Raw genomic sequence first — 24481 nt, forward strand, 5'->3', positions numbered from 1 at the left:
TACATTTCCTCAGATACGGAACTTTCCACATGGCTTACTGCTTGAGCCATGTATGAGCACGGAGCCAGGCTACCTGCATGGACACACCTGATGTGCATTACCTATGGTCCTGTTCCTGGACAGCGGAGGGCCAGGGGCGTGCAGAATAACCCCAAGGCTGCACCCTCTCAAATTCAAAGGCCTCCGAGAAGTTGCTCTCATTATGAACTTCAAAAGCCTTTGGGACAGGTTTTTAAAACTTTAGACTCTTTAGATTCCCAATAAGCCTACTGGCCATTTTCGTTAAGTCACTACAGAAATACATAAGTGCTTTGTTTTAATGCAGGTGTCAGTTCTGGACCCACAAGGTAGACGGGCTGGCCAAATGGTGGTAAATGGGACCTAAAGAAGCTTAGGAATACAGATGTGGGCATAGGACCCAAATATATACGTACTTTGATTTTCTTCCCCCCTCTTAACTTTAGAAGCAACTGCACAGCCGATATTTAATCAAAAGTGCATCTGTGGACTACATAAGCTAAGCTTTTTTTTTTTTTTTAAATTTCCCAGAATAATCACAGATATATAAACCAACCAAGAACATCACTTCTCAATTAGAAAAACAAAGACAGCCATATTCTGGGAACTAAATAAAATAAAGCCAGAGGTCATTATTCTGATTTTTGTCTTAGCAGTGTCTCAAACAGTACACTGACATTGGTATATGTTCTTCTGGGGGGAAAAGCATATTCTTTCTTTTTGAGAGTATATTAATAGTACTGGCAAGTATGTTTTATGGTTGGCTACTTCACGGTATATCACTTAATTACACATGATAAAGCCATTCTAAGTGTACAGCGGAAAAGGACTGAACTACAGTAATAGTTAAGCAGATCGCAAAGTCTTGTGTACATCGTAAGAATAGCTATGTAACACAATGTAAGTTTAAGGGTAAAAAAACACGACGCCACACCTTTTGGCAATGCCGTTACGCCTCATACGTAACTGAAGAGAAAGTACACATGCGTTGCCATATCTGCCCATCACCAAGTGTCTTAGACTCACCTCTGCAGCCACAGCTCTTTGCAGACTCTCTTCATAATTCTCCTTCCCTTTCTTTATACATTCTTCTACTTTCATTTTCTCATTTGTAAATGTATTACTGCAAATATTAAGGAAAAAAATTCTTGAAAACAAAACCAAACCAAACCAGTGAGATAACCAAAGGCATAGCTTTGAATCATGCCACAGAGAGACTTACATAACATCCTCTAAAGTACCTTCTTGCCTAGTATCTGACTGTTGAATACTCAGACTCATATGTCCTTTATGCACTTCACAAATGATCAAAGGAACATATAAAATTGAGTGTTTGGTGGAAATGCTGAGAAGCCGGTTCGTCCTTTTTATGAGGACAGGTGGAGTGCAATCTGACTCTATCAATAAGCTTTACAGAACATTCCCTCATCCTTTCTGTCAGAAATTCTGTTCTGACACACATTACAAGGAAATAACTCAAAGGAAAAAAGTGATCTGTACAAAGTTATTCATGGCAATATGTTTATAAGAGTTAAAAAGAGAGGCCAAGAATCATGACGTGAATGGAAATGTATACGTGAACTAATATTCAACAAGAAATGCGAACACAACTGCTTAACTGCTGGATACACTGGCCACCAGTATGTAAACACGTGATTTCCGTTAATAAAGATTAAAAGGAAAACATTTTACAGGTTCATAATAAAAATCTTAAATAAACTTATCACTGTAGAGCAACAAATGACCATAGCAAAGTTGAGATTGTTATTTTAAGTAACATGAAAGAAAGGTTTTAAAAAACACAGTTTTAGTTTCAGAATTCAAAAGAAGAGTAGTCAACAATAATAAATTCAGGATTTTTAACTGACAATGTGAGACAAAGCAGTAGGAACATCATAAAATAAAAATACTCAAAGATTAAATGTATTTACATGTTAATTTAAAGAATAAAATAAAAACAAGAACAGAAACACATAATTATTTTTTAAAAAATAGACAAGCTACAACAATAGACTTAGCAGCCTAATGTGCTGGTGCCTCTGGTATTAAAAGTATAGTAAGACAATAAAAACAAATTTAAGCTTAATTTGCCTGATTTCAAGGGACTGATCCAGAAGTAATTTATGTTCCTTTTCCTTTCCATCATTTTCCTGGGTACATCTATGAAAGAAAATCACCAAATTTCAATTAATTTTCAAATATTTTTATTTTTGTTTTAATTTTCAAATATTTTCAAAGACACAATTCCACACAGTAAATTCTACCTATATCCATTCAAACATTTTTTGAATCCTCTGTAAATTTCTACGTTTTTATTTTATTTCTACCATCTTAGAAACAGGCAAAGAATTCGGGTGGGTTTCCTTTCATGCCTGGAGGGCAGAAACCTTTTCTTCACGCTGGGTCATATGTTTGAGTGTAGACCACCCTATCTCAGTTCACTGCAAGGAAAGCCCCATGGGTTCAATGCGACCCAGAAGAGTGCAGGTATTGTTGATTATGACTGGCAGAACCAGCAGCTCTCACTCAAAATGAAAATAGCCTTCTAGTCTTAAAACAGAACTTAAAGCCCAGTTAACACATACATCCAGTCTGATAACCCTACAAAACAAAGTGTGTAAGTCTTTGATTTTAAAGCAAAACCCTGGGGACGCCTGGGTGGCTCAGTGGGTTAAGCCTCTGCCTTTGGCTCAGATCATGATCCCAGGGTCCTGGGATTGAGCCCAGCATCGGGCTCTCTGCTCAGCAGGGAACCTGCTTACCCCTTCTCTCTGCCTGCCTCTCTGCCTGCTTGTGATCTCTCTGTCTGTCAAATAAATAAAATCTTAAAAATAATAACAATAATAATAAAGCAAAACCCTGTATAAGATGGACTCTGCTTTTCTTTCATTCTCTCCCACACAACTTTTCATCATCTCTACTTGCTAAAAATTCTAAGAACCTAAATATTTAAATGTCATTTTCACTTCTTTTGTAAAATACATCCTCCTCTAAGTACTCAATACTGGACAGCCATCATTTCTCATATCCTCTGTACTTCTCTAAGAGATCCAAAAGGTTCTAAGATTTTACTTTAAAATCAAATAAAAAATTTATCTGGAAATAAAAAAAAAATCTGGAAAGTTTAAAAAAACAATACACATAGGGCGCCTGGGTGGCTCAGTGGGTTAAGCTGCTGCCTTCAGCTCAGGTCATGATCTCAGAGTCCTGGGATCGAGTCCCACGTCGGGCTCTCTGCTCAGCGGGAAGCCTGCTTCCTCCTCTCTCTCTCTCTGCCTGCCTCTCTGCCTACTTGTCATCTCTCTGTCAAATAAATAAATAAAATCTTTTAAAAAAAAAATACACATAGAGAAGTCTGTAACTTATCTTTGAACAGAAAAAAGTAAGAAAAAATTAATAAAGTGAAAAAAATCAATAAAACCTTATTCCACAACAGAAACAGTTAATTTTTATAATAGTACAGAAAATATTTTTTAAATAGCCTCATTTATTTTATCTAATTTGATAGTAAACTTGAATTGAGTATACAAAAATATATATTAAATATAAATAATCCTGAATTTTTTAATAACTTAACCACCAGCATGCTCAAATATTAAGAGGCATAGCAGTCCCCTTATCCATGGAGGGACAGGTTCCAAGACCGCCCCATGGATCCATGAAACCACAGACTGTACTGAACCTATGTTTCTTCCTATACTTACACACCTATGATAAAGTTCAAGTTGTAAATCAGGCACAGGAAGAGATTAAGAACAATAAATAATAGTAACTTAGAACTGTTATAACAATCTATTGTAATGCAAGTTATGTGAATGTGGTCTTCCTCAAAACATCTTACTGCACTGTACTCACCCTTCTTATGATGACAGGAGATGATGAAATGCCTATGCGGTGAGATGAGGTGAGGTGTGTGACACAGGGTTAGGCTACTACTGATGCCCTGACAACATGTCAGAAGGGGGATCATCTGGCTTCTGGACTGCGGGTGCCTGAGGGTAACTGAAACCATGGGAAGTGACAACGGTAGGGGGGAGGGGGGAAATAGTGTAAAGAGCTTTACAGACAGTATCATTTCCATAAATGGGTTCTGACGGAACTACTCTACTCTGAGCATACTCAAAATGACGTGCCACAGGCAGTGTTTTATATATCATCATTCTCTTAAGGACTACCTAAAAATGGCCCAAATGTAATGCCAGCAAGACTCGTAGTAAAAGTCGTCTGATCATATGGCATGGCTAATGGAAAAAGTACCAATGTCCTGAACGGTGAGTGTGGCAGTGTGGCCCCAAGTGAACCATGCCTCCCATTCTTCATGCCCCTAAATGCAAAGCAGACCTGCCAACTTGCTTTAAACAACAGAATGTGGTGGAAGTGATGCTCTGACAGTCCAAGACCCTCAGAAGGCAAAGCAGCTTCCACTCCTATATCCCTGAAGCCTTCTGGTACCACATAAGGAGTCTGTCTACCATGCTGGAGACCACATGCCACATGGAGAGACCAACAGATAAAAGTCACATGGAAAGGGAACAACCCTGAAGCTAAATGGAGACAAGAGGCCAGGACATCCCAGCTGAGTCTAGCCCCCAGCCACATGGGGGACCACCAGCAACACCAGCACAACAGCCCAGTGGAACTCAGCCCAAGTTCCAAGATGAGGATCAAATAAAATGGCTGCTAATTTAAGCCACCAGGTTTGGGTGTTTTGTTACATGGTGGCAGGTAACAATTAAGGTCAGGAATCATATGACCTATCACTTTTTAGGGAGGAGAGGGATTAGGAATGGATCACAGAGAATCTCAAAACAAATGTGGCCCATCTGACAACTGCTTACCTGTATGCATTACCAAATCCTTCACACCACAAGACCAAATTTTAATAATCTAAAGATTCAAGATGAAAGTAATATAAATAATCATCTCAGAATCCTAGCGCAGGAAAGAGCCTTAGATCTAGACCAAGCCCCTCACTTTACAGATAAGGAAAACATGGGTCAAAGGTAATGTTCACAGGAAGGGGGTGGTGTCCCAACTAGAAGGAAGTCAGTTCTTTGCTGATTCATAGTCCCATTTTATCTGACAACTGGGTAAGTTTAGGAAAAGTTTTAAGTAAAACAGTTTCTCACTGAATGTTCTAAAAAATGTGATGAAAACAATATTTAAGTTTGTACTTTACCTGACATAGCCCAAAAAATGTTAACAACCCCCTCCCCCAAGCAATAAAAATCATTGCCTTTCAGTCGTTACTTACGTCTCACTGGCATTTAAAACCTTTCTCATTTTCTTCGTTAGTGCTTTCAGACTTTCTTGGATTTCTTTTTTCTCCTGTTGCCATTTTTTAATTTCCTTTTCCAGATCTTCAAGGAACCAATCTAATTCTGTCTTTGAGATCTAAGAACATGTTTAAAAAGTACTTAAATAGGAAGATTTACTTTTAAAAAAAAACAAAAACAAACACCCAAAGACCAGAACTGTGGTGGTGCTCGCTTCATCAAGGACTCCAGTTTAGCAGAACACACACAGCCCTGGGGCCTCACCGGCCCTCACTTACTCTCCCCAGTCAGGCTGGGGAAGGCTGTCAAATATTTAGGCACAGAGACATGACAGACTATCTGGTACTGAAGAAGGGCTTCTCAAAATCAGTGATTTCTGATTTCTGTCTTTAAAAATGAGATGCCAAGACACCTGAATGGCTCAGTCAGTTAAGCATCGGACTCTTGGTTTCAGCTCAGGTCTGATCTCAAGGTCATGAGATAAAGCCCTGCTCAGCAGGGAGTCCGCTTGAGTTTTTCTCTCCCTCTCCTCCTCCTTCTGGCTCTCTCTCTCTAAAATAAATAAATAAATCTTAAAAAAAAAAAAAGATGAGATGCTATGTGGAGAGTGGATTCCAAGCAGCGGGAATGGCCAGGCAGAAGGATAAAAGAGTACAGTATGTCTAAAAAAAAGCAAGAGGCAGTATGTGGCTGGGACACAAGGTGGACATATGGAACGCAGGGCAGGGAGAACAGTACCCAAGATGCTTTGGGTTCAAATTATTAAAGGTCTTATAAGCCATGTAAGGAGGGTGGACTTTTTCCTGTAGACCACAGGGAGCCGGTGAAGTCTCAAGCAGGGCAGTGAGATGATGAGATTCTGGTTTTGGAAAAATAGCTCTGAAAGACAGAGATGGATTAGGATTGGGTAAGAAGTCCCACAAAAGCGTTAGACCAAAGCAGTGGCCTTCACGTCTTCTTGACTGTGACCCAAAATAACAAATACATTTTAATTATGATCCATAGCATGTGTATGTAACATATGTATGTATGTACATACACACAACTGAAAGAGAACTGCCTTTACTGAGATGCTTTCTGATATTTCTATTCAATTACTAAAAACAATGCCAGTCACCATTATTAAACTGATTTCACAGCTCAGTATGAATTATAACCCTTAATGTTAAGAACTCTAGGTAGAAGAAGGTAAAATCTTTTTTTAAAAAATATTTTATTTATTTATTTATTTACTTACTTGAAAGAGACAGAGAGACAGCACATGTGAGGGGGGAGCACAGGGAGAGGGAGAAAAAGAATCTTAACCAGACTCAGTGCTGATTATGCAGCCCAGACATGGGCTCAATCCCATAACCCCAACATTATAACCTGAGTTGAAATCATGAGTCTGGCACTGAACTGACTGAGCCACCCAGGTGCCCCGAAGGTAAAATCTTTTAAAATCTCACTGCAATACCCCAAGTGAGAGATAATAAGGATGATGGTGGTAACAGTAGGGATGATAAAAAGAAATAAGGGAAACTTTAAAGGAAGAGGACGTATGAGAAACCATGAGTCTAAGTGGAATGAAGATGTAAAGTAGAGGTTGACAGAATTAAAGATAGGTTTCTACTTTCAAAGAATAGCTAAAAATCCCCTTAACAAAAAAGGAGAGCACAGAAGATGTACTAAGCTAGGACATGAAAAAAAGATGTTAACCTAGATTCGGATGTTTAAATAAATCTACGAATAAACAATAAAATATGTGAGAACTCCGTAATTCGGACCCTGCAGTCATTTTGATGGGACACGGCAGAAATTTACAAGTGTTTGACAGAGACTAAAAGTCAAAGGAATAAAAATACTCAGTGAATTCAAAGAGCTTTCCACATAATGAGTTATAAAGGAACAACATGCTTCTAAGTCATATTTCTCTGTACAAAAGGTACTTGGATTCTAGCACAGATTAGCACAGTGTGCTACACTCCTCAAAGCAGCCTTTCCCAATATGGGCAACTCCCACCCTATTCCAAAAGTCTGCTGAACACTTGATTGGTTGTCACTTAGAATGCATTTCCCCATGAAAAGCCATGTTAGAAATGTCAGTTGAACATCCACCAGGAAGCTCCTGGTTACAATGGTAAACCGGATACATGGAGGGCTATAGAGTTAATAGGGCCAAGTCCCCAGACAACGAAGAGTCTGTGTAAGACCATCTTAACCCTGGAGAGAGAAGGTGGTGCAGGGAAGGCAAAGAGGAAAGTGCAGAATCTCCTCTGAAATCTGCTTGAAAAGATTCATGTCTGTCTGCAGTAGCTTCCCTCTTTTGACATGCATTCCGTCCTCCAAGGGCCCTTCTCCCACAACACCTTCAAGTTTCACCTGAGCCCTCATTTAAGCACCCGAGCCAGGGCATGCCCACCTTCCAAGCGCGCACTTTAAACGTCTTTCCTCACTTCATGTCTCTCAGCACTCAGAGCACCTGACTACACGAAGGGATTCCGAAGAATCCCCTCAGCTTGCCTAGAAGTGTTCACACTTCACTCTTCAGCTCAGTGACTCTCTAATCTAACGTAGTCTGCATACATTTGGCAAGTCCAACAGTTTCTGTTTGCTTTTTAGAATAAACGTCGTGTTTCGGGCCGGTCACAGGGGCATTTGGGTTGAGATAACCACCAGAATTTCCGGCAGTGTGACAAACACAAGTGAAAACCTGTATTTTGAAGCAGAAGTAGTTACCCTTCCCCAGATGGTTAGGTAAAACACCGTGTTGAGACCCGGCCTTCCTTGTAAGCTTTCTTATGCAGGTGCTGCTTTCTGAAACTTCTTCTGAACCTACACATTCTCTCAAAGTTTTACATCATTTTTCAAAATGTCGTCCATTCGATATTGGCAGGGGTATAGGTGGGGCACATGCTTGTAAATACACATCATTTACAAGTAAAACATTCTCTATATTAACATTTCTAATAATATGGGAATCGGAATAGAGCAATGTTTGTAAGAAACAAGTTTAAATTTCAATATTTTCCAGTTTGAAATTCTACTAATATCAACAACTGCTGAGAATGTGACCAGGTTACTGAGGATATAGGTTTGGATACAGAAATTGGGGGCTTCCTCCCTCAAAGAGGACCCAGACTCTGTGGGAAGTGATGGTCTTCCAGCCAAAGACAACCCAGACTTAGATAAAGGACATTTCTCCCTCTTAAGCCTTAGACGCCAAGGTCTGTGATATTCCTGGGTGACAGATTTGCTAACAGTCCAGGTCCTTCAAGACTTCCAAGTCCTACCGCAGGGGTAGGGTTGATTTCATTGGCTTTAGATGCACAGGCCAACTGTTTTTAGGCAGCAGAGGTTCAATGACATTTCAGTGACATTCCTTCTGGCAGGGGGACAGTTTTACTCACATTTTCCTTGCTGCTACACTGTGAATCACTGAATCATTACTGTCACTGGGGTGACTACCATGTCTATTCTACTTACAAAATCCTGTCTTGCACCTGGTTCAATTCTACTACCATGACCAATGTCCATACGCAAACCCTGCTGCTGGTAACCCAGCAGACCTAGCTTCTCACCTATGCTGAGCTTCCAACGAGCCAACGAGTTCACCTCAGATTTAGCCCCTTGGCCAGGAGATGATGTATAACCAAAAGGTTACAGTAGGGCACAAGAACCTACTCGGCAACAAGTACCAAAAGTAGTTCAGTATTAAAAAGCACAAAATACACACACACACACACACACACACACACAGCTCAGCCACAGAAGATGCTATATGAGTTCATCTGCTGTCTGAACTAACCGCCCTTTAACAACACAGCTGCCTCACAATGCTGTCACAGACTGTCTCTGACTATATGAAAGACAAGGATCTGAATCCTTTTCTTTGAAACACTGAAAGAAAAGAAAAAACAGACTATACACAACTGCATCTTCTATATGCACAGCTTATTGACATAGACAATTTCCGATGGCTTTTTTCCTCAATGAGAAAATATCTGGTTTCCATACCTCTTTTTCTTAAACCTCAACTTTGTTCCAAAATAAACAACTGAGGTACCCTTGACTGTGTATGTGTGTGTGATATGTATATACTCGATCCTGGGATCAAGTCCCGCATCAGGCTTTCTGCTCAGCAGGGAGCCTGCTTCCTCCTCTCTCTCTCTGCCTGCCTCTCTGCCTACTTGTGATCTCTCTCTGTCAAACAAATAAATAAAATCTTTAAAAAAAAAAAAGAATCTCTTATGGTCTGTCATATACACAGTATATATATATGTATATATATCACACACATACATGATAAAAGTTTAAATAAATAAATAAATGTGTGTGTGTGTGTGTGTGTGTGTGTGTATATATAGTTTAAATAAATATAGTTATAAAGACAAAATAGGGGCACCTGGGTGGCCCAGTTTGTTAAGCATCTTCCTTTGGTTCAGGTCATGATCCCAGGTCCTGGAATCAAGTCCTGAGGCAGGCTCCCTGCTCAGCAGGGAGTCTGCTTCTCCTTCTACCCATCCCTGCTGCTGGTGATCTTGCTCAAATAAATAAAATCTTTAAAAAAAAATAAAAGACACAATAGAAAGATTGTTAAGTTGGTAAAGAAAACAGAATAAAAAGATAAAATGGTAATATAAACCTAGGAGTGAGAACAATATAAAAATGAATGGCATGGGGAACCTGGGTAGTTCAGCTGATTGGACAGCTGACTCTTGGTTTCAGTTCAGGTCATTATCTTGGGTTGTGGGATTAGCCCTGTGTCAGGCTCCACACAAAGTGCGGAGTCTGCTGAAGATTCTCTTTCCCTCCCCCACGCCCCTTCTGCCACTTGCGTGTGTGCACTCTCCCTATCTTTAAAATAAATAAATAAATAAATAAATGAAAATCTTAAAAAACAAAAATGAGTGGCATAAGGCCCTAACCATTCTTTAAAAATAGCTTAAAACCTTTCTGGCAGATAAAGTCAGAGGAAATACAGTGAGCTACAGTCACAAAGCAAAAACAAATCTGCTGTACAGAGAAGCCCAGGTAGTGAAAGCAGAGCGAAATCACTTCTCAGGGTCTCATAAAGAGGATGCTTCATAAAGGTCCCGGAAGTCCAGCACAGAGCTTGGCTTATCTTTTGTTAATTCTTAATTTAAATTCAATTTAGTTAACATATACTGTACTATCAGTTTCAGAGATCGAATTTAGTGATTCATCAGTTGCATACAGTTGCATACGTGCTCATTCTATCACGTGCCCTCCTATTAAGGCATTAACTCATCACCCAGTTACCCCATCCCCCCACCCATCACCCCTCCAGCAACCCTCAGTTTGTCCTCTATACTTAAGAATCTCTTATGGTGGGCGCCTGGTTGGCTCAGTGGGTTAACCCACTGCCTTCGGCTCAGGTCATGATCTCAGGGTCCTGGGATCGAGTCCCGCATCAGGCTTTCTGCTCAGCAGGGAGCCTCCTTCCTCCTCTCTCTCTGCCTGCCTCTCCGCCTACTTGTGATCTCTGTCAAATAAATAAATAAAATCTTAAAAAAAAAAGAATCTCTTATGGTCTGTCCACCTCTCTGATTTCGTTGTTTTATTTCCTTCCCTTCTCCTATATTCATCTGTTCGGTTTTTTAAGTTCCACATATGAGTGAGGTCACATGGTATGTCTTTCTCTAACTTACTTCACTTAGCATAATACCCTCTAGGCTCCATCCATGTCGTTGCAAATGGCAAGATTTCATTCTTTTTAATGGCTGATGAATATTCCATTATAAATATATAAACACACACACACACATATATATATATATATATATATATATATATATATATATATGCACACGCATATATATACCCCCCATCTTCTTTATCCATTCCTCTGTTGATGGACATCTGGTCTCTTTCCATAGTTAGGTTATTGTGGACGTTGCTGCTATAACACTGGAGTGCATGTGCCCCTTCGAATCACTACATTTGTATCCTTTGGATAAATACCTGGCGGTGCAATTGCTGGGTCATAGGGTAGCTCTATTTTTTTAACTTTTTGAAGAACCTCCATGCTGTTTTCCAGAGTGGCTGTACCAGCTTGCATTCCCACCAACAGTGTAGGAGGGTTCCCCTTTCTCTGAATCCTTGCCAGCATCTGTTGTTTCCTGAGTTGTTAATTTTAGCCATTCTGACTATTGTGAGGTGGTACCCAACTGTGGTTTTTATTTGTATTTCCCTGATGCCGAGTGATATAGAGCATTTTTCATGTGTCTGTTGGTCATTTGTATGTCTTCTTTAGAGGGGGGCATCTAATAAATTTTGCCAAATGAAATACTGGATAATACCCTCAACAACATACTAGCAAAAAATCATACAATTTTCACAGAATGTGCAGGCCTGATGTTCTCTGATGTAAGCGGACACAGAATATGGTGACCCCACATATGTGAGCAAGCACAGCCAAGAACAACAGGGCCCCAGCTGACCAGCCAAGCCCAACTGGGATAACCTAACCCACAGACTCACACCCTTGATGTTTACTGTCTATGTCACTGAGGTTTTGTAGGTGGTTGCTACTCAAATTATTATATGGCAACGATTCACTACTGCACCTATCCTGCTCACGAAGTGCTGAGAAAGGTTTTTCAACTGCTTGTGGAATTGACATTCTCTCTCTCTTTTTTTTTTAAATTTCTTTTCAGCATAACAGTATTCATTGTTTTTGCACCACACCCAGTGCTCCAGCAATCCGTGCCCTCTCCAATACCCACCACCTGGTACTCCCAACTTCCCACCCCCTCCGCCCCTTCAAAACCTTCAGATTGTTTTTCAGAGTCCATAGTCTCTCATGGTTCACCTCCCCTTCCAGTTTCCCTCAACTCCCTTCTCCTCTCCATCTCCCCTTGTCTTAAGGGAAGACAAAAGCAAGGGACCTAGAGCCTGACACTCCTAACTATTCTGCCACTCAGTACTGTCATGACTTCGAACAAGCTGCATTAACTGATCCTGCCTCCATTTCCTTAACAGTAAAGTGGAGATAATACTAGTGTACTATACTATAGCACTAGTATACTCTTGACTGTTTGAGATGAAATCAAATAATTCATGTAAGAAATTTACAATCGAGTATGACACATAATGAGCTCCATAAACGTTAGATTAAAAAAAAGCTGAACCTGGCAAAGACTGTGACTGAATAGAAGAACCCCACCACTACACAGATGTGGGCTGAGAAATTTTTGGCAAGCAGGACCCAAAATTCTGTTTTAATATAAATATAGGACAAAGTTCCAAAATTCTTCTCCATAAATTATTCTAGCCAAAATTATTTTGATTGTGTTTCTAGAGCCGAAGTGAACTTAAATACTTATCTTAGCTATAAGAAAATCTCATTAAAGCACCTTAAGAATGCACGTCCTAGGGGAGACTAAATGGGTACAGGGTTTCTTTTTGGTGCTATGAAATGGTTCTGGAACAAGACAGTGGTAATGGTCATACAACGTTGTGAGTCTACTGAAAACCACTGAGTTACAGACTTCATAATGGTTAAAATGGTGAATTTTATCTTAATAAACTAAAAGAACATATGCTCTTGAGCCAATACTGCAATCAGTTACAACCTGTCAGTTTTAAGTTAAAGGTACATTAAAAACAACAGGAAACTGTGCCTTTAGACAGGTATTCTCCTCTGACAGAATAGATAACCGGCCTAAATATCTATGAAGGCCTTTCCTAGCTCATAATAATGAAACCCCGTTAGCTATTTAAAATAGTTAGCTATTTTATTGGTGCTTTTTATGTGCTAAGCGCTGTTCAACTGCTATGTAAACAGTTTTTCTCAGTAGGGGCCTGAGTGGATGTTAAGTGGGACAATTCTTCCTTCTACTATACTGGTATCTCTGGACAACCCCACCCTTTTCCAACCACCCCTGTGAGTCTCACAAACCTATGAAGTAGAGGCTGTATTACTAATGAGGAAACTGAGGGTCAAAGAGATTGAGTAAAATAAGATCACAAAGGTATTAGATGGTAATGCTGGAGTTCAACCTAGGCAGCCTGACTGAGGCCTGGGCTTGCCTATCTCCTCTCTACAGTGTGAAGAAATGTTGCATCCAATACATTCAGTATGTAGTATGTAGCAAGCAATTTTCAAGTAAAAGTATTATCTGATAACCTCAGTGACTAGAGAATCAAAGGCCAGGGAAAGATCAATAAAAGCCCAAAATTTCTTTTTATGTTTATAAAAGATTCCTCCACAAGCTAATTATGAACATAATCGTGATTAATAAAGAAATGGCCACAGCTCATCTCATCTGCTCCTATGTGGACAACCACCTAAAAACTCAGATGAGCAACTTATCCTGATATCATAATTTATATGGGAAGTCTAACAACTTAATAGGCCTGAAAGTTGGGGACCAAATAATGGCTCTTTTTAAAAACAGACTGACTGGGCGCCTGGGTGGCTCAAGTGGGTTAAGCCGCTGCCTTCGGCTCAGGTCATGATCTGATCAGGGTCCTGGGATCGAGTCCCACATCGGGCTCTCTGCTCAGCAGGGAGCCTGCTTCCTCCTCTCTCTCTCTGCCTGCCTCTCTGCCTACTTGTGATCTCTCTCTGTCAAATAAATAAATAAAATCTTTAAAAAAAAAAAAAAAAAAAAAGACTGACTACATGCTTAAGAACCGCCACCTGAAAGCAGACCCAGAGCCTCAGTGAAGGTAAAGAAAACGAATCAGAAGTCCAGTCCCAGTCAGAGCTGTGACTCCTTAGCAGCCCTCCTCCCTGGGCACCTGATTAACTGTGAATTTCTTGGTCACGTGTAGGACGTGTACGAAGATGCCTTGGTAAACCGCACAAATACAGGACCCAGTCAGACCAGCAGTTTATAAAGCTAGGCAAATCTCTGCCAGAGGGAAGGAGACCTCACTCATCAGATGCCCACCTTCACTGGCAGTCTGAAAATCTGCTCTCCTCACTTCATCGGGTAGCCACAGGCATTCTTATACAAACTTAGTAAAACTGAATTTTACTGAGGCAATAGAAAGTTTATAAAAATATTGTTATTTTGTTAAGCCCCCCAGGTAGCTTATTAGTGTTCTACAGTCACTGTGCCGGGTTTTATTTTTGCGTATTTTCTCTTCTCCCAATTAGGAAGATCTCATTCAACCAGGCAACTGATCAGAAAGTCTGGTTCCTTCTAATTGCTCCCATCCTTCAAATCTCCCCAGTCCCATCCCAAGTGAAAACAAGTTATACAGGAATGTTATAACTATTACAACAGGAATGTTATAATAGTTACCTTTACAAACTGACCCTTTTCTGTACTTAAATCTCAATAAATGAATTTTCTTATTAAGGTGCTACTAAGCAAACTTTCTTCTATTTAATATGGTACCCCAGCTACTGACCAGACTTCTGGAACAAATTCTTTCTTTTTTGTTTTTAACTTAAGTGTAGTTGACACATGTTGTATTCATTTCAGGTGTACAAGATAGTAGGTCAGCAATTCCGTTAGACACTGCTTACCACAGTAAGTGTAAAGCCTTCCTTTCTTATATGAACTAATAACATCCCTTTGTTACATCTACACAAAAGACCTCAGTTTTAAAAAAGAATACACTATGATTCCCTTATATCTTTAATTCCGTTTCCCTACCAGTTTAATCTGGCCTTGCCATTAATTAGTATTACTCCAATAGCCAGTTACATATAACTGTAATCCATCTTAGCTAATGGAACTCAGGACCAGCAGACTCAAGCAATATGGTCTAAATGGTTTCACAGATCTAATATGCCTAAGCTCCATGTGTTAGTCTCACACTTCCTTAATTGTAAGGTGAAGACAGTAGTAGTAGTAACAATGGCAGGCAATACTTACAGAGCCCCCTATTATGCACCAGGCAGTTTTAAGAACTTTACAAGTATTAATCTAACCCCAAGAAATGGGAGCTATTATTACCCAAATTTTTCAAATAAGAAACGAAAGCACAAATAAGTTAAGATAACTTGCCCCGGATGAGACTAGTATGGAACCTGGCTTCATCCGAACCTAGTCAGTCTGACCCCAAGACTTCCACTATGAACCACTAATGCTACATCGCCTCTCAGTATAAGCAAGGATTAACTCAAAACTTAAGTCACCACAAAACTGGTTTAGTTAATGAAACAAACTGAACTATAAATAAATGAAAACCCAGATTCACAGCCCTTTTCTTAAATAGCAACACGTAGAGCTTCTGAAACACTGCGAAAACACTACTACTTGAATATGTCATAGAGAAATTTAAATAGGCATCATTAACAAAAAATCCTCTGTTCAGCCAACAATGCTCTTGATCATGCCACATGCTACTACGGAGAAGTTTCAGACAGGATTACCTTGTTTTCTTCTATGTTCCTTTTCAACTTTTCTTCCAGATCCCTGGTCTCTTCTGAGCCCTTGAGTTTTCTCTGCTCATAATTTTCGCATGCCTCCTTAAGCTGCTCCTGTAAAACCTGGTACTCCTTCTCAATCTGTAAAATATCTCCCTAAAGGTAAATTACAAAATTATCTATTAAAAATAGTTTAAAATACCTATTTCTGATCTTGTTCTGAACAGTCTCTTAAACAGAGGAGAATGAAAGGCCGATGAAAATTTACAAGAGAAATGTCATGATAATTCATTTTTACTCACATGTTGTGCCTCAAAAGGATCATATGGTTCAGTATTGACTTCTTGATGTGTGACATTCCAGGACACCTTTGGGGCAAAACAAACACTTAAATTTATCTCAATTGCTCTAGTAAAATAAATCTACCATGTAATGACATTTTAAGACATGCCCACAATTTTTTCAAGGGTTTTTTTTTTTTTGACAATTTTAATAATGTTGTCCACTTCCTACAAATACTTGTAATAGGAAAGAGCTACATGTAGAATTAGTAAAAACAAAAAAGAATTTGGTTCATTACTCTAAAGTTCTTTAAGATTTTATTTATTTGAAAGAGAGAGCCTGTGAGAGTAGGAGAGAGTGAGTAGAAACAAGAAAGCATGAGCAGGGGGAGGGGCACAGAGAGAAGTTGGCTCCCTGCTGAGCAGGGAGCCCGATGTGGGGCTCCATTCCAGGACCCTGGGATCATGACCTGAACCGAAGGCAGCTGCTTAACGGACGGAGCCACCCAGGTGCCCCTTAACATGTTCTTTCAAAGCTTTCTTAGAAAACAAAAATGTAATGAGGAGGGGGATAATCCAACAAACAGTTAATGAATTCATACCCCACAGAGTGAACTACAGGAGAATGTTAATTTAGTCTATGCTTGTCAGGAACTTTTATTTTCATCTCTCATTTCTCTCCACCTGTGTTTTTTTTTTTGTTTTTTTTTAATTCCCTCATTCTCCTCTCCTGTTTTGGTAGGAGAAACTGGTCACACATATAGCCCAGACTCTGCTTTTTTGGGCTGCCTGTGCAAAAAGCACATTTCCCTTAATTCTCCATGCAGTAAGTCTTGTGGGGCAAGCACCCCAAGAAAGGAGGCTTCCTGGGTCCAGCACTACAATGCCTGGATGGGTGAGCGGATGCTTCAATGTTGGGCTTCAATGTTAGGACATGTAAGTGCTATGGAAACAAACAACATCATCCTTATGGTGCCATAATTAATTTTTAAAGTGATGTTTTGGCTCCATCTGCTGATTCCTCTTATTTCTCAGCTGGTATAAAACTTGGTTAGGAAAAAAGTGTATTATTTACTAGACCCCAAAATTATTTCTGCATTACCCATCATGCCCTACAAAAGGGTTCATATTTTAAAACATTTCCAGGCAAAAAATTTCATAACCATTATAAAATCAATTGTTAAAAAGGATTTTAGTAAATAGAATGGCAATGAAAGATAAGAAGGAAAATTTAACTTCAGTATTAAGATAACTTTTTTCTATTTAAGTCTTACCTGTATGGCAACCACTTGTGTACGTGGAGTATTTGTTACTTCATTGGTAGTGTCTGGATTCACTTCCCGCTTGTTGGCAGCATTTCCACAGTGACCATCATATCTGTTAGACTCACTAAAGGCTGCATCAGCACCATCTGTGCTATGCTGTGTCTTTACTGATACTTCCAAAGAGTCCTGAGGGATCTGTGTTTTAGGGGCGATCTGGTTACCAGGGGCATTCTCAGCATTCAGATGATGACCCTCAAAATATACAGCAGCGCTTTCATCTGGTCTGTCATTGGCTATAAAAGATGGCACCACTGGCACTGATCTTTGCAGCTGATACTCAGAAGAAACGTTGGCCAGGGGTGTGTAAATGTTAGTGTACTGGGGCAAACTCGGTAACACGTTTATGTATGCCGGTGGTGTCTGGGTAATGCCAAATCCCCGAAAGGGGAGATACGTACAGTATCCTGTGACCAAATGGGGTTGAGTCCAGTAGGTTGGTTTCACATCCTCAGAAGCTGGTTTGGGAGAATGAGAGGATACTCGCTTGTGACCTGCATCCTCGGACACTGGTTTGGGAGAATCAGAAGAGACTTCTTTGGGCTTCTCATCCTCAGAAACTGATCTAGAAGAATTATCAGACACTGGTTTTGGCTTCACAGCCTCACAGGTTGGTTTGGGAGAATTCGCAGCTATAGGTTTGGGCTTCACATCCTCAGAAGCTGCTGCTGAAGATAAATCAGACACTGGTTTAGATTTTATATCTGGTTTAAATTCCCTAGCAGATGGATTCAGTGGTAGTTTGACTCGTAAATACTCCCCCGTTTTTGAAATTTCTTCCACTTTTGTCTTAATGTTTTTCTTCTTTCTCTTTTTCTTGAGCCGCAGTGCAACTTTCTTCAGTGCAATACAGTTGTCAATCACAACAAAACGAGGACATCCCAAGAGAAAAGACTTCAAACCTCCGGCTTTTTCTAGTATCTGTCGAGTTTCTTCTGGGAAGAATTCATATTCTTCAGAGAACATTTTATTACTCATGTCCAACGGACCATGCTCCTCCAACAACTGAGAGAAATAACTTGGAAAAAATTATGTTTACATGTTATAAGGAAGTACTTACACATGTTCATTTGAAAAAAATATTTTTCCCAAAATTCTCCCAAAGCAAAATACTATTTCAGTTCTGACTGATCTCAACAGCTCCCCAACAAACATATTACACTCATACTAAATCTGACAAAAGCTAACTGCAATCAATGATACTCTAAAAGCAAAATATTGTTTACCCTTTGGAAAATAATCCTTAAAAATTTTTTTGAAAACCAAAAAGATTAAAAAGTTACTTTATAAATTTCAATTATATAATTACACAATCTATTTTAAAAGTAATGAAAAGAAAATTTATTATATAAGAATGTCAAATGAGAAGACATAAAATTTCACTAAGATCCTATGGAATTTGCATATAGTAATCTTAACATTTTTCTGTTTAAGAACAGACAATGATTTAGAGGTACTGAAATTAATTCTGTCTGATCAATAAACCATTAAGATTAGACACACATTAATGGGGCAATCCCTTAATCTAGCTCCAGTTCTGGATTGGGACTCCCTTCAGTTCTGGGGCTACTTTTTTCCCCATTCTGGGGTCAGCCTCAAAGAGCCTTATTCTTCCATTTGGATTTGGTCTTTAGTCTGTAACAGTGGCATTAACTAGCAGGAAAGACACAGAACACACATCACCACAAAGATTTGCTTTTTCAAGAGCAAAAATCTCCAAAGGGACTTTTTAAGGAAATTAACGCTAACCAGAAAGACAACTTATTTTGGGGGAAGGTAATAACATCATTTCTTTGAAGCAAAAGAAACCACTTTATGTACAGATACTGTTCAAGATAAAGGACTATATTGCAAATGATTAGCATCTACCAAAGTAACTGATACTCTGAAGGTTGAAGACCAAACGCCATGACTTTTCGTCAGCAATGCTACTTTAAATACCTAGTGTTTTGTTTTGTTTTTTTTTTTAAGATTTTATTTATTTATTTGAGAGAGAGAGAGACAGTGAGAGAGAGAGCACGAGCGAGGAGAAGGTCAGAGAGCGAAGCAGACTCCCCATGGAGCTGGGAGCCTGATGCGGGACTCGATCCCGGGACTCCAGGATCACGCCCTGAGCCGAAGGCAGTCATCCAACCAACTGAGCCACCCAGGCGTCCCAAATACCTAGTGTTTTTTGATGACTACTTTCCCCTTAGGATTATCTCTACAACTGAAACTGCCCAATACACATACTGTTTTGCAAGGTAACAGATTAGATTTGTTTTCACTTTAAGATTCCCATCAAACTTCATTTTTTTAAACGATTTATTTTAAAAAGTGAGAGTGCACATGTGTGCAAGAGCGCAGATGAGGGAGGGGAACAAGATGGCGGGGAAGTAGGAGGAGGTGCCAATTGCGCTCCTGGGTATTTACCCCAAAGATACAGATGTAGTGAAAAGAAGGGCCATCTGTACCCCAATGTTTATAGCAGCAATGGCCACGGTCGCCAAACTGTGGAAAGAACCAAGATGCCCTTCAATGGATGAATGGATGAGGAAGATGTGGTTCATATACACTATGGAGCATTATGCCTCTATAAGAAAGGATGAATACCCAACTTTTGTAGCAACATAGACGGGACTGGAAGAGATTATGCTGAGTGAAATAAGCCAAGCAGAGAGAGTCCTCCGTGTCCATGGAGGACATGGGGAGTTAGAGAGGAGAAGGGTGTTGGGGGAAATTGGAAGGGGAGGTGAACCATGAGAGACTATGGACTCTGAAAAACAATCTGAGGGGTTTGAAGTGGCAGGGGGGTGGGAGGTTGGGGTACCAGGTGGTGGGTATTAGAGAGGGCACGGATTGCATGGAGCACTGGGTGTGGTGCAAAAATAATGAATACTGTTATGCTGAAAATAAATAAAAAATAAATTAAAAAAAAAAAAAAAGAGCACAGATGAGGGGAGGGGCAGGGGAGAGGGTGAGAAATCTTCAAGCAGACTCCCCGCCGACAAGAGGCTCAATCCCAGGACTCTGAGATCATAGCCTGAGCTGAAATCAAGAGTCGGTTGCTTAACCAACTGAGCCACCCAGGGGCCCCTCAAACTTCATTTTTAATGAGAAATCTCTAAAAGCAGAAGAGTCTGAAGGAGAATCCTCTTGTTGAGGGTTTTGGCTGATTGGTAGAACTTCGGCTCTACCACCTCTCTAAAGAGAGAAAACTTTCCATTAGGTCATGAATGGTGTATGTGTATTTACTCTCTGCTCTCCATGAGGAATACTAAAGAGAATCATTGAAAAACAAAGCTTTTCCACCTGGATTAAAACACTTAAATACAAAATGGCATAACTAAAAAACAGAGACTACCTGCAAGGAAACTACTCTAAGTAATTTGACAATGAGCTTTTCAATAGCTAGCAAGGTAAATGCCAGTGAAGATCTGCTGTATATTATCAAGCAACTAATAAAAGTCATGTTCTTGAATAGTCAAGGATATGAAAAAATCCTCACTATGCATTTTGAGTGAAAAAGATTATGACAAAGCTGAATTATAGTAAAATCACAGTTTATAAATTTTAAAACCTATGTTTTACACATCTACATTTTAAAAGCCTGAAAGAATATACACCAAAAATTAACTGTGGTTGTATGTGGGTAATAGAATTATTCATAATTTTTATTTTTCCTTTATTTAAAAAAACTCCATAGTAATTTATATTATTAGTTTTACAATCAGAAAAAAATGTTTTCAAAGAAATAGAGCCTCCATGTTTTTTCCATTAGCTAAGAAGCAATGCATTTTTCAAACACTGGAGTAGAACAAAATTTAATTTAACACGGGTCCCTAGCCCAAAGGAAAACAGTATTATAACCATATTGTGAATAAAATTTTTATAGTCACTATTATTTGAATGCAACACAAAATGAATTTAATTCTATTTATACATCTTACTAGCCTTGAAAAATCATTTCTGTAAGATACACAGTAGGTCCAAAATAGCATAAATATGATTTCTTAATAATCCACCCATCAATGCACACTTAACTGTGGTACTGTGTGGCTATTTAGCAGACATGACAGAGGCCAAAGCTCTAAAGAAAGATGTTAGATAACAACTGAAATGATAGAGGTGACTCAGCGTCTGACAAGTTACACAAGATTCATCTCTCTCATCATGGCCTGTTCTTGCTCAAAGTCTCAGACTCTGCACTTCAGGACCAGAGACAAAAACGAGATACACTGCATGTGGCAGGAGTTTAAATTTTTTAAAAAAGCTAATTATGCCAGAGATATTAATAGTTATGTACATATGCACATATAATTTCATAACTGGATGATGACCATTTAGCGTCTGGAATGGTCATGGTTGGTCATCCTGCAGCGCTATTACCGTCACTGCCGGCACAGCAGCAACAGATAAGGATGGAGAAAACATTTCAGAAGGCACCCCCACCCTCCTACTCTAGGTGTGGTCCTCGGAAAAAATCACTGTTTTATACAAGCTCATGATTCTTATTTCAGAGTAATTTTATCTGCAGTACACTGTTACCTGACCAATGATCAATTCAGCTCTCCTGCTATTTGCAAGATGCATGAAAGGACCGTATCTTTACTTTTTCTGCAATCTTCCACAGTGCTTAACTCAAAGTGGTTAAAAAATGCTGGCCAACTTATTAACAGCACTGATGAGGTGTTAGGAAAAGCTGAGTGCAGAATACTATCCATTGAAATTTAATTTGCTTCAACTATCTAAAATCATAAAATATTAGAACTAGAAGGGCATTAGGTCAATTAAACACCAATCTTTCCAATCCCCTACTTCACCGTGAAATACTTAAGTTAAAGCAGTGGTCCCAATATTCTTGATTCCCTAGTATTTTTTTTTCTCTACATTCCTATCATAAAGAAAATTGTAGTAGTTTCATTTTTCTTTCTTTTTATCCACTGGTTCCTAAAGTAAATATTTATGTATTTTTTCTTTTTAAAGTTTTTGTTTGTTCACTTAAGTCATCTCTACACGCAGTATGGGGCTTGAACTCACAACCCCGAGATCAAGAGGCATGTGCTCCTCTGACTGAGCCAGCCAAGAAGCCCTGAAAAAAAATCATTCTTAAGCCCATCATCATATGTCTACCTTTGAAAATTCAAAGAAACAACTGTTTTGAGGTGTAACTTCCTACAACTTCATGACTTTAAATTCTATCTCAAAATACAAATCAGCCTATTTTTTTTCCTTAAGTTGTTTAACTCCTCTCACGTATAATAGTAATAAATCTTTAAGAAGCAAGGTCCTCAGAAAAACAGTTTAGCTTCAGTTCTGGATGTCTGAAGCAAAGCCTATCATACTTTAAGAAATAACTAGTGTAGCTTTAGAGCTGTTTGCAGACGTTATCCAGGAGAGTTCTCTGGAAATATGACTTGTTCAGCATTTCAACTCTGAAGAAAAACGGTGAAGAGGAATCTACGAGCGTAACTAGACTGAAAAGAAATAATGCAGCTGGGGAAAATAGGAGGAATGACTAAATTACGGATGAGTGACAGATTTTCCGAGAGAATAGCTTTTAAATTAGTTTTTTATTGCAGGTCTTAGTCCTCAATTTCTTTCTTTTTTTTTTTTTTTTAAGATTTTATTTATTTGAGACAGAGAGCAGAAGCAGGTCGAAGGGCAGAGCTGGAGAGGGAGAAGCAGGCTCCCGCTGAGCAGGGAGCCCAACATGCGGCTTGATGTTGGAGCCTGATCCCAGGACCCTGAGATCAGGACCTGAGCTGAAGGCAGATGCTTAACCAACTGAGCGACCTAGATGCCCCTCAATTTCTCTTCTTAAGGAAGGTACCAATGCCTTAATAGCAAGCTTTAAGCAGTTAACTGCTTCCTAGATTTTCCTGAACTCTTTACTCCATTATTTTATCCACCCAACTCAGACGTATTAACTTGTCACTGGACTTATGAGATGCAAAACATCCGCATCCACCAACAAAGGAACAGGAAGATGAACTCATCATCCTACTCCTTGTCAAATGCCCACCCTTATCCAAGAGAAATATGTTCCAAAACCACCAGGGATGCCTGAAACCACAGATGGTACTGAATCCTATTTATACTGTTTTGTTCCTACATATACATACCTATGATAAAGTTTAAGTTATAAATTAGGTGCAATAAAAAATTAATAGCACTAATAATAGAATAAAAACAGTTACAATAATATACTGTAATGAAAGCTATGTAAATGTGGTCTATCAAAATATCTTACTGCACTGTACTCACCATGATGGGGGATGATAATGTCTACATGGCAAGATGAAGTGAGATGAGTGATGTAGGCACTATGATGCACTGTTAGGCTACAACGGACCTTCTGATAATATGTCAGAAGGAGGACCATCGGCTTCTAGAGCACGACTGATGGCAGTAAGAGAAACCTTGGAAAGCGAAACTAAGGATAATGGAGGAGAACTATATGCCTTGGAATTCATGATAAAAGATTATGGCTGGGGGGACCTGGGGGGCACCTGAATCAGTTAGGTGTCCGACTCTTGGTTTCACCTCAGGTCATGATCTCACGGGTCATAAGAGCAAGCCCAGTGCCGAGTTCCACGCTCAGCCTGAAGATTCTTTCCCTTTGCACTCCCATCCATGCACATGTGTGTATACGTCTCTCTCTCTCAAATAAACAAATATATCTTTAAAAAAAAACAACAACATTATGGCTAGAAACTCTTGAGGTCCTATCAGCATATACCAGATAAGTCTTAGAAAATATCTATATTAAGCAGCTCAAACTGACAAAAAACAGTAATTACTACGATTCTAAAGTTAATAGTTAAAAACACTCAGTTAACTCCGTGTAATACCTGACAAAAGCTGTAAAAGTACTTTTCTTCCCTAAGTTTGTGAGCCATAAAATGATTCCTTTAATAAGCACAATGGACACAAATCAAACAACTTGAGATCTTCAACTGGCGGCTTCAATATAAAATAATTTTTGCAGGAATGTTAAACTACTTACTCATACAGAGTTGAACATTTTTGTTTTGGGTTAATGTCCCACAGCTTCTTATTACGGACAACATATTCACTACTGTGCTGCTCATAGATAGCTTCAAATTCTTCTACATCTTGCCGAAGGTGGTCAGGTACCACAAATGGGCCTGCAGGATTTGAATTGCGTCTGCAGATAAAAAAAACAATTTTGTGAATCATAAATTTGTGAGGTTACCCAGATAATATTCCAATTTTATACAATTTAAAATGTTTAACATAACATGTAAAATT

At 39.2% G+C, this 24481-nt stretch overlaps 1 protein-coding gene across 1 annotated transcript in view; it reads right to left on the reverse strand.

The window, feature by feature from the left end:
• TTC3 (tetratricopeptide repeat domain 3) overlaps nt 1-24481 on the reverse strand; it is a 129454-nt gene that overhangs the window by 17081 nt on the left and 87892 nt on the right. The window contains exons 32-38 of the mRNA XM_044250931.1: nt 24216-24377; nt 17180-18245; nt 15927-15992; nt 15631-15780; nt 5273-5412; nt 2110-2178; nt 1045-1141 (exon numbers count right to left, since the gene is read on the reverse strand). Of these exons, the coding sequence (XP_044106866.1) occupies nt 1045-1141; nt 2110-2178; nt 5273-5412; nt 15631-15780; nt 15927-15992; nt 17180-18245; nt 24216-24377 (1750 nt within the window). The remainder of the gene's footprint in view (nt 1-1044; nt 1142-2109; nt 2179-5272; nt 5413-15630; nt 15781-15926; nt 15993-17179; nt 18246-24215; nt 24378-24481) is intronic.

This window comes from Neovison vison, chromosome 6 (genome assembly GCF_020171115.1).
Source record: "Neovison vison isolate M4711 chromosome 6, ASM_NN_V1, whole genome shotgun sequence".
Taxonomy (NCBI): Eukaryota; Metazoa; Chordata; class Mammalia; order Carnivora; family Mustelidae; genus Neogale; species Neogale vison.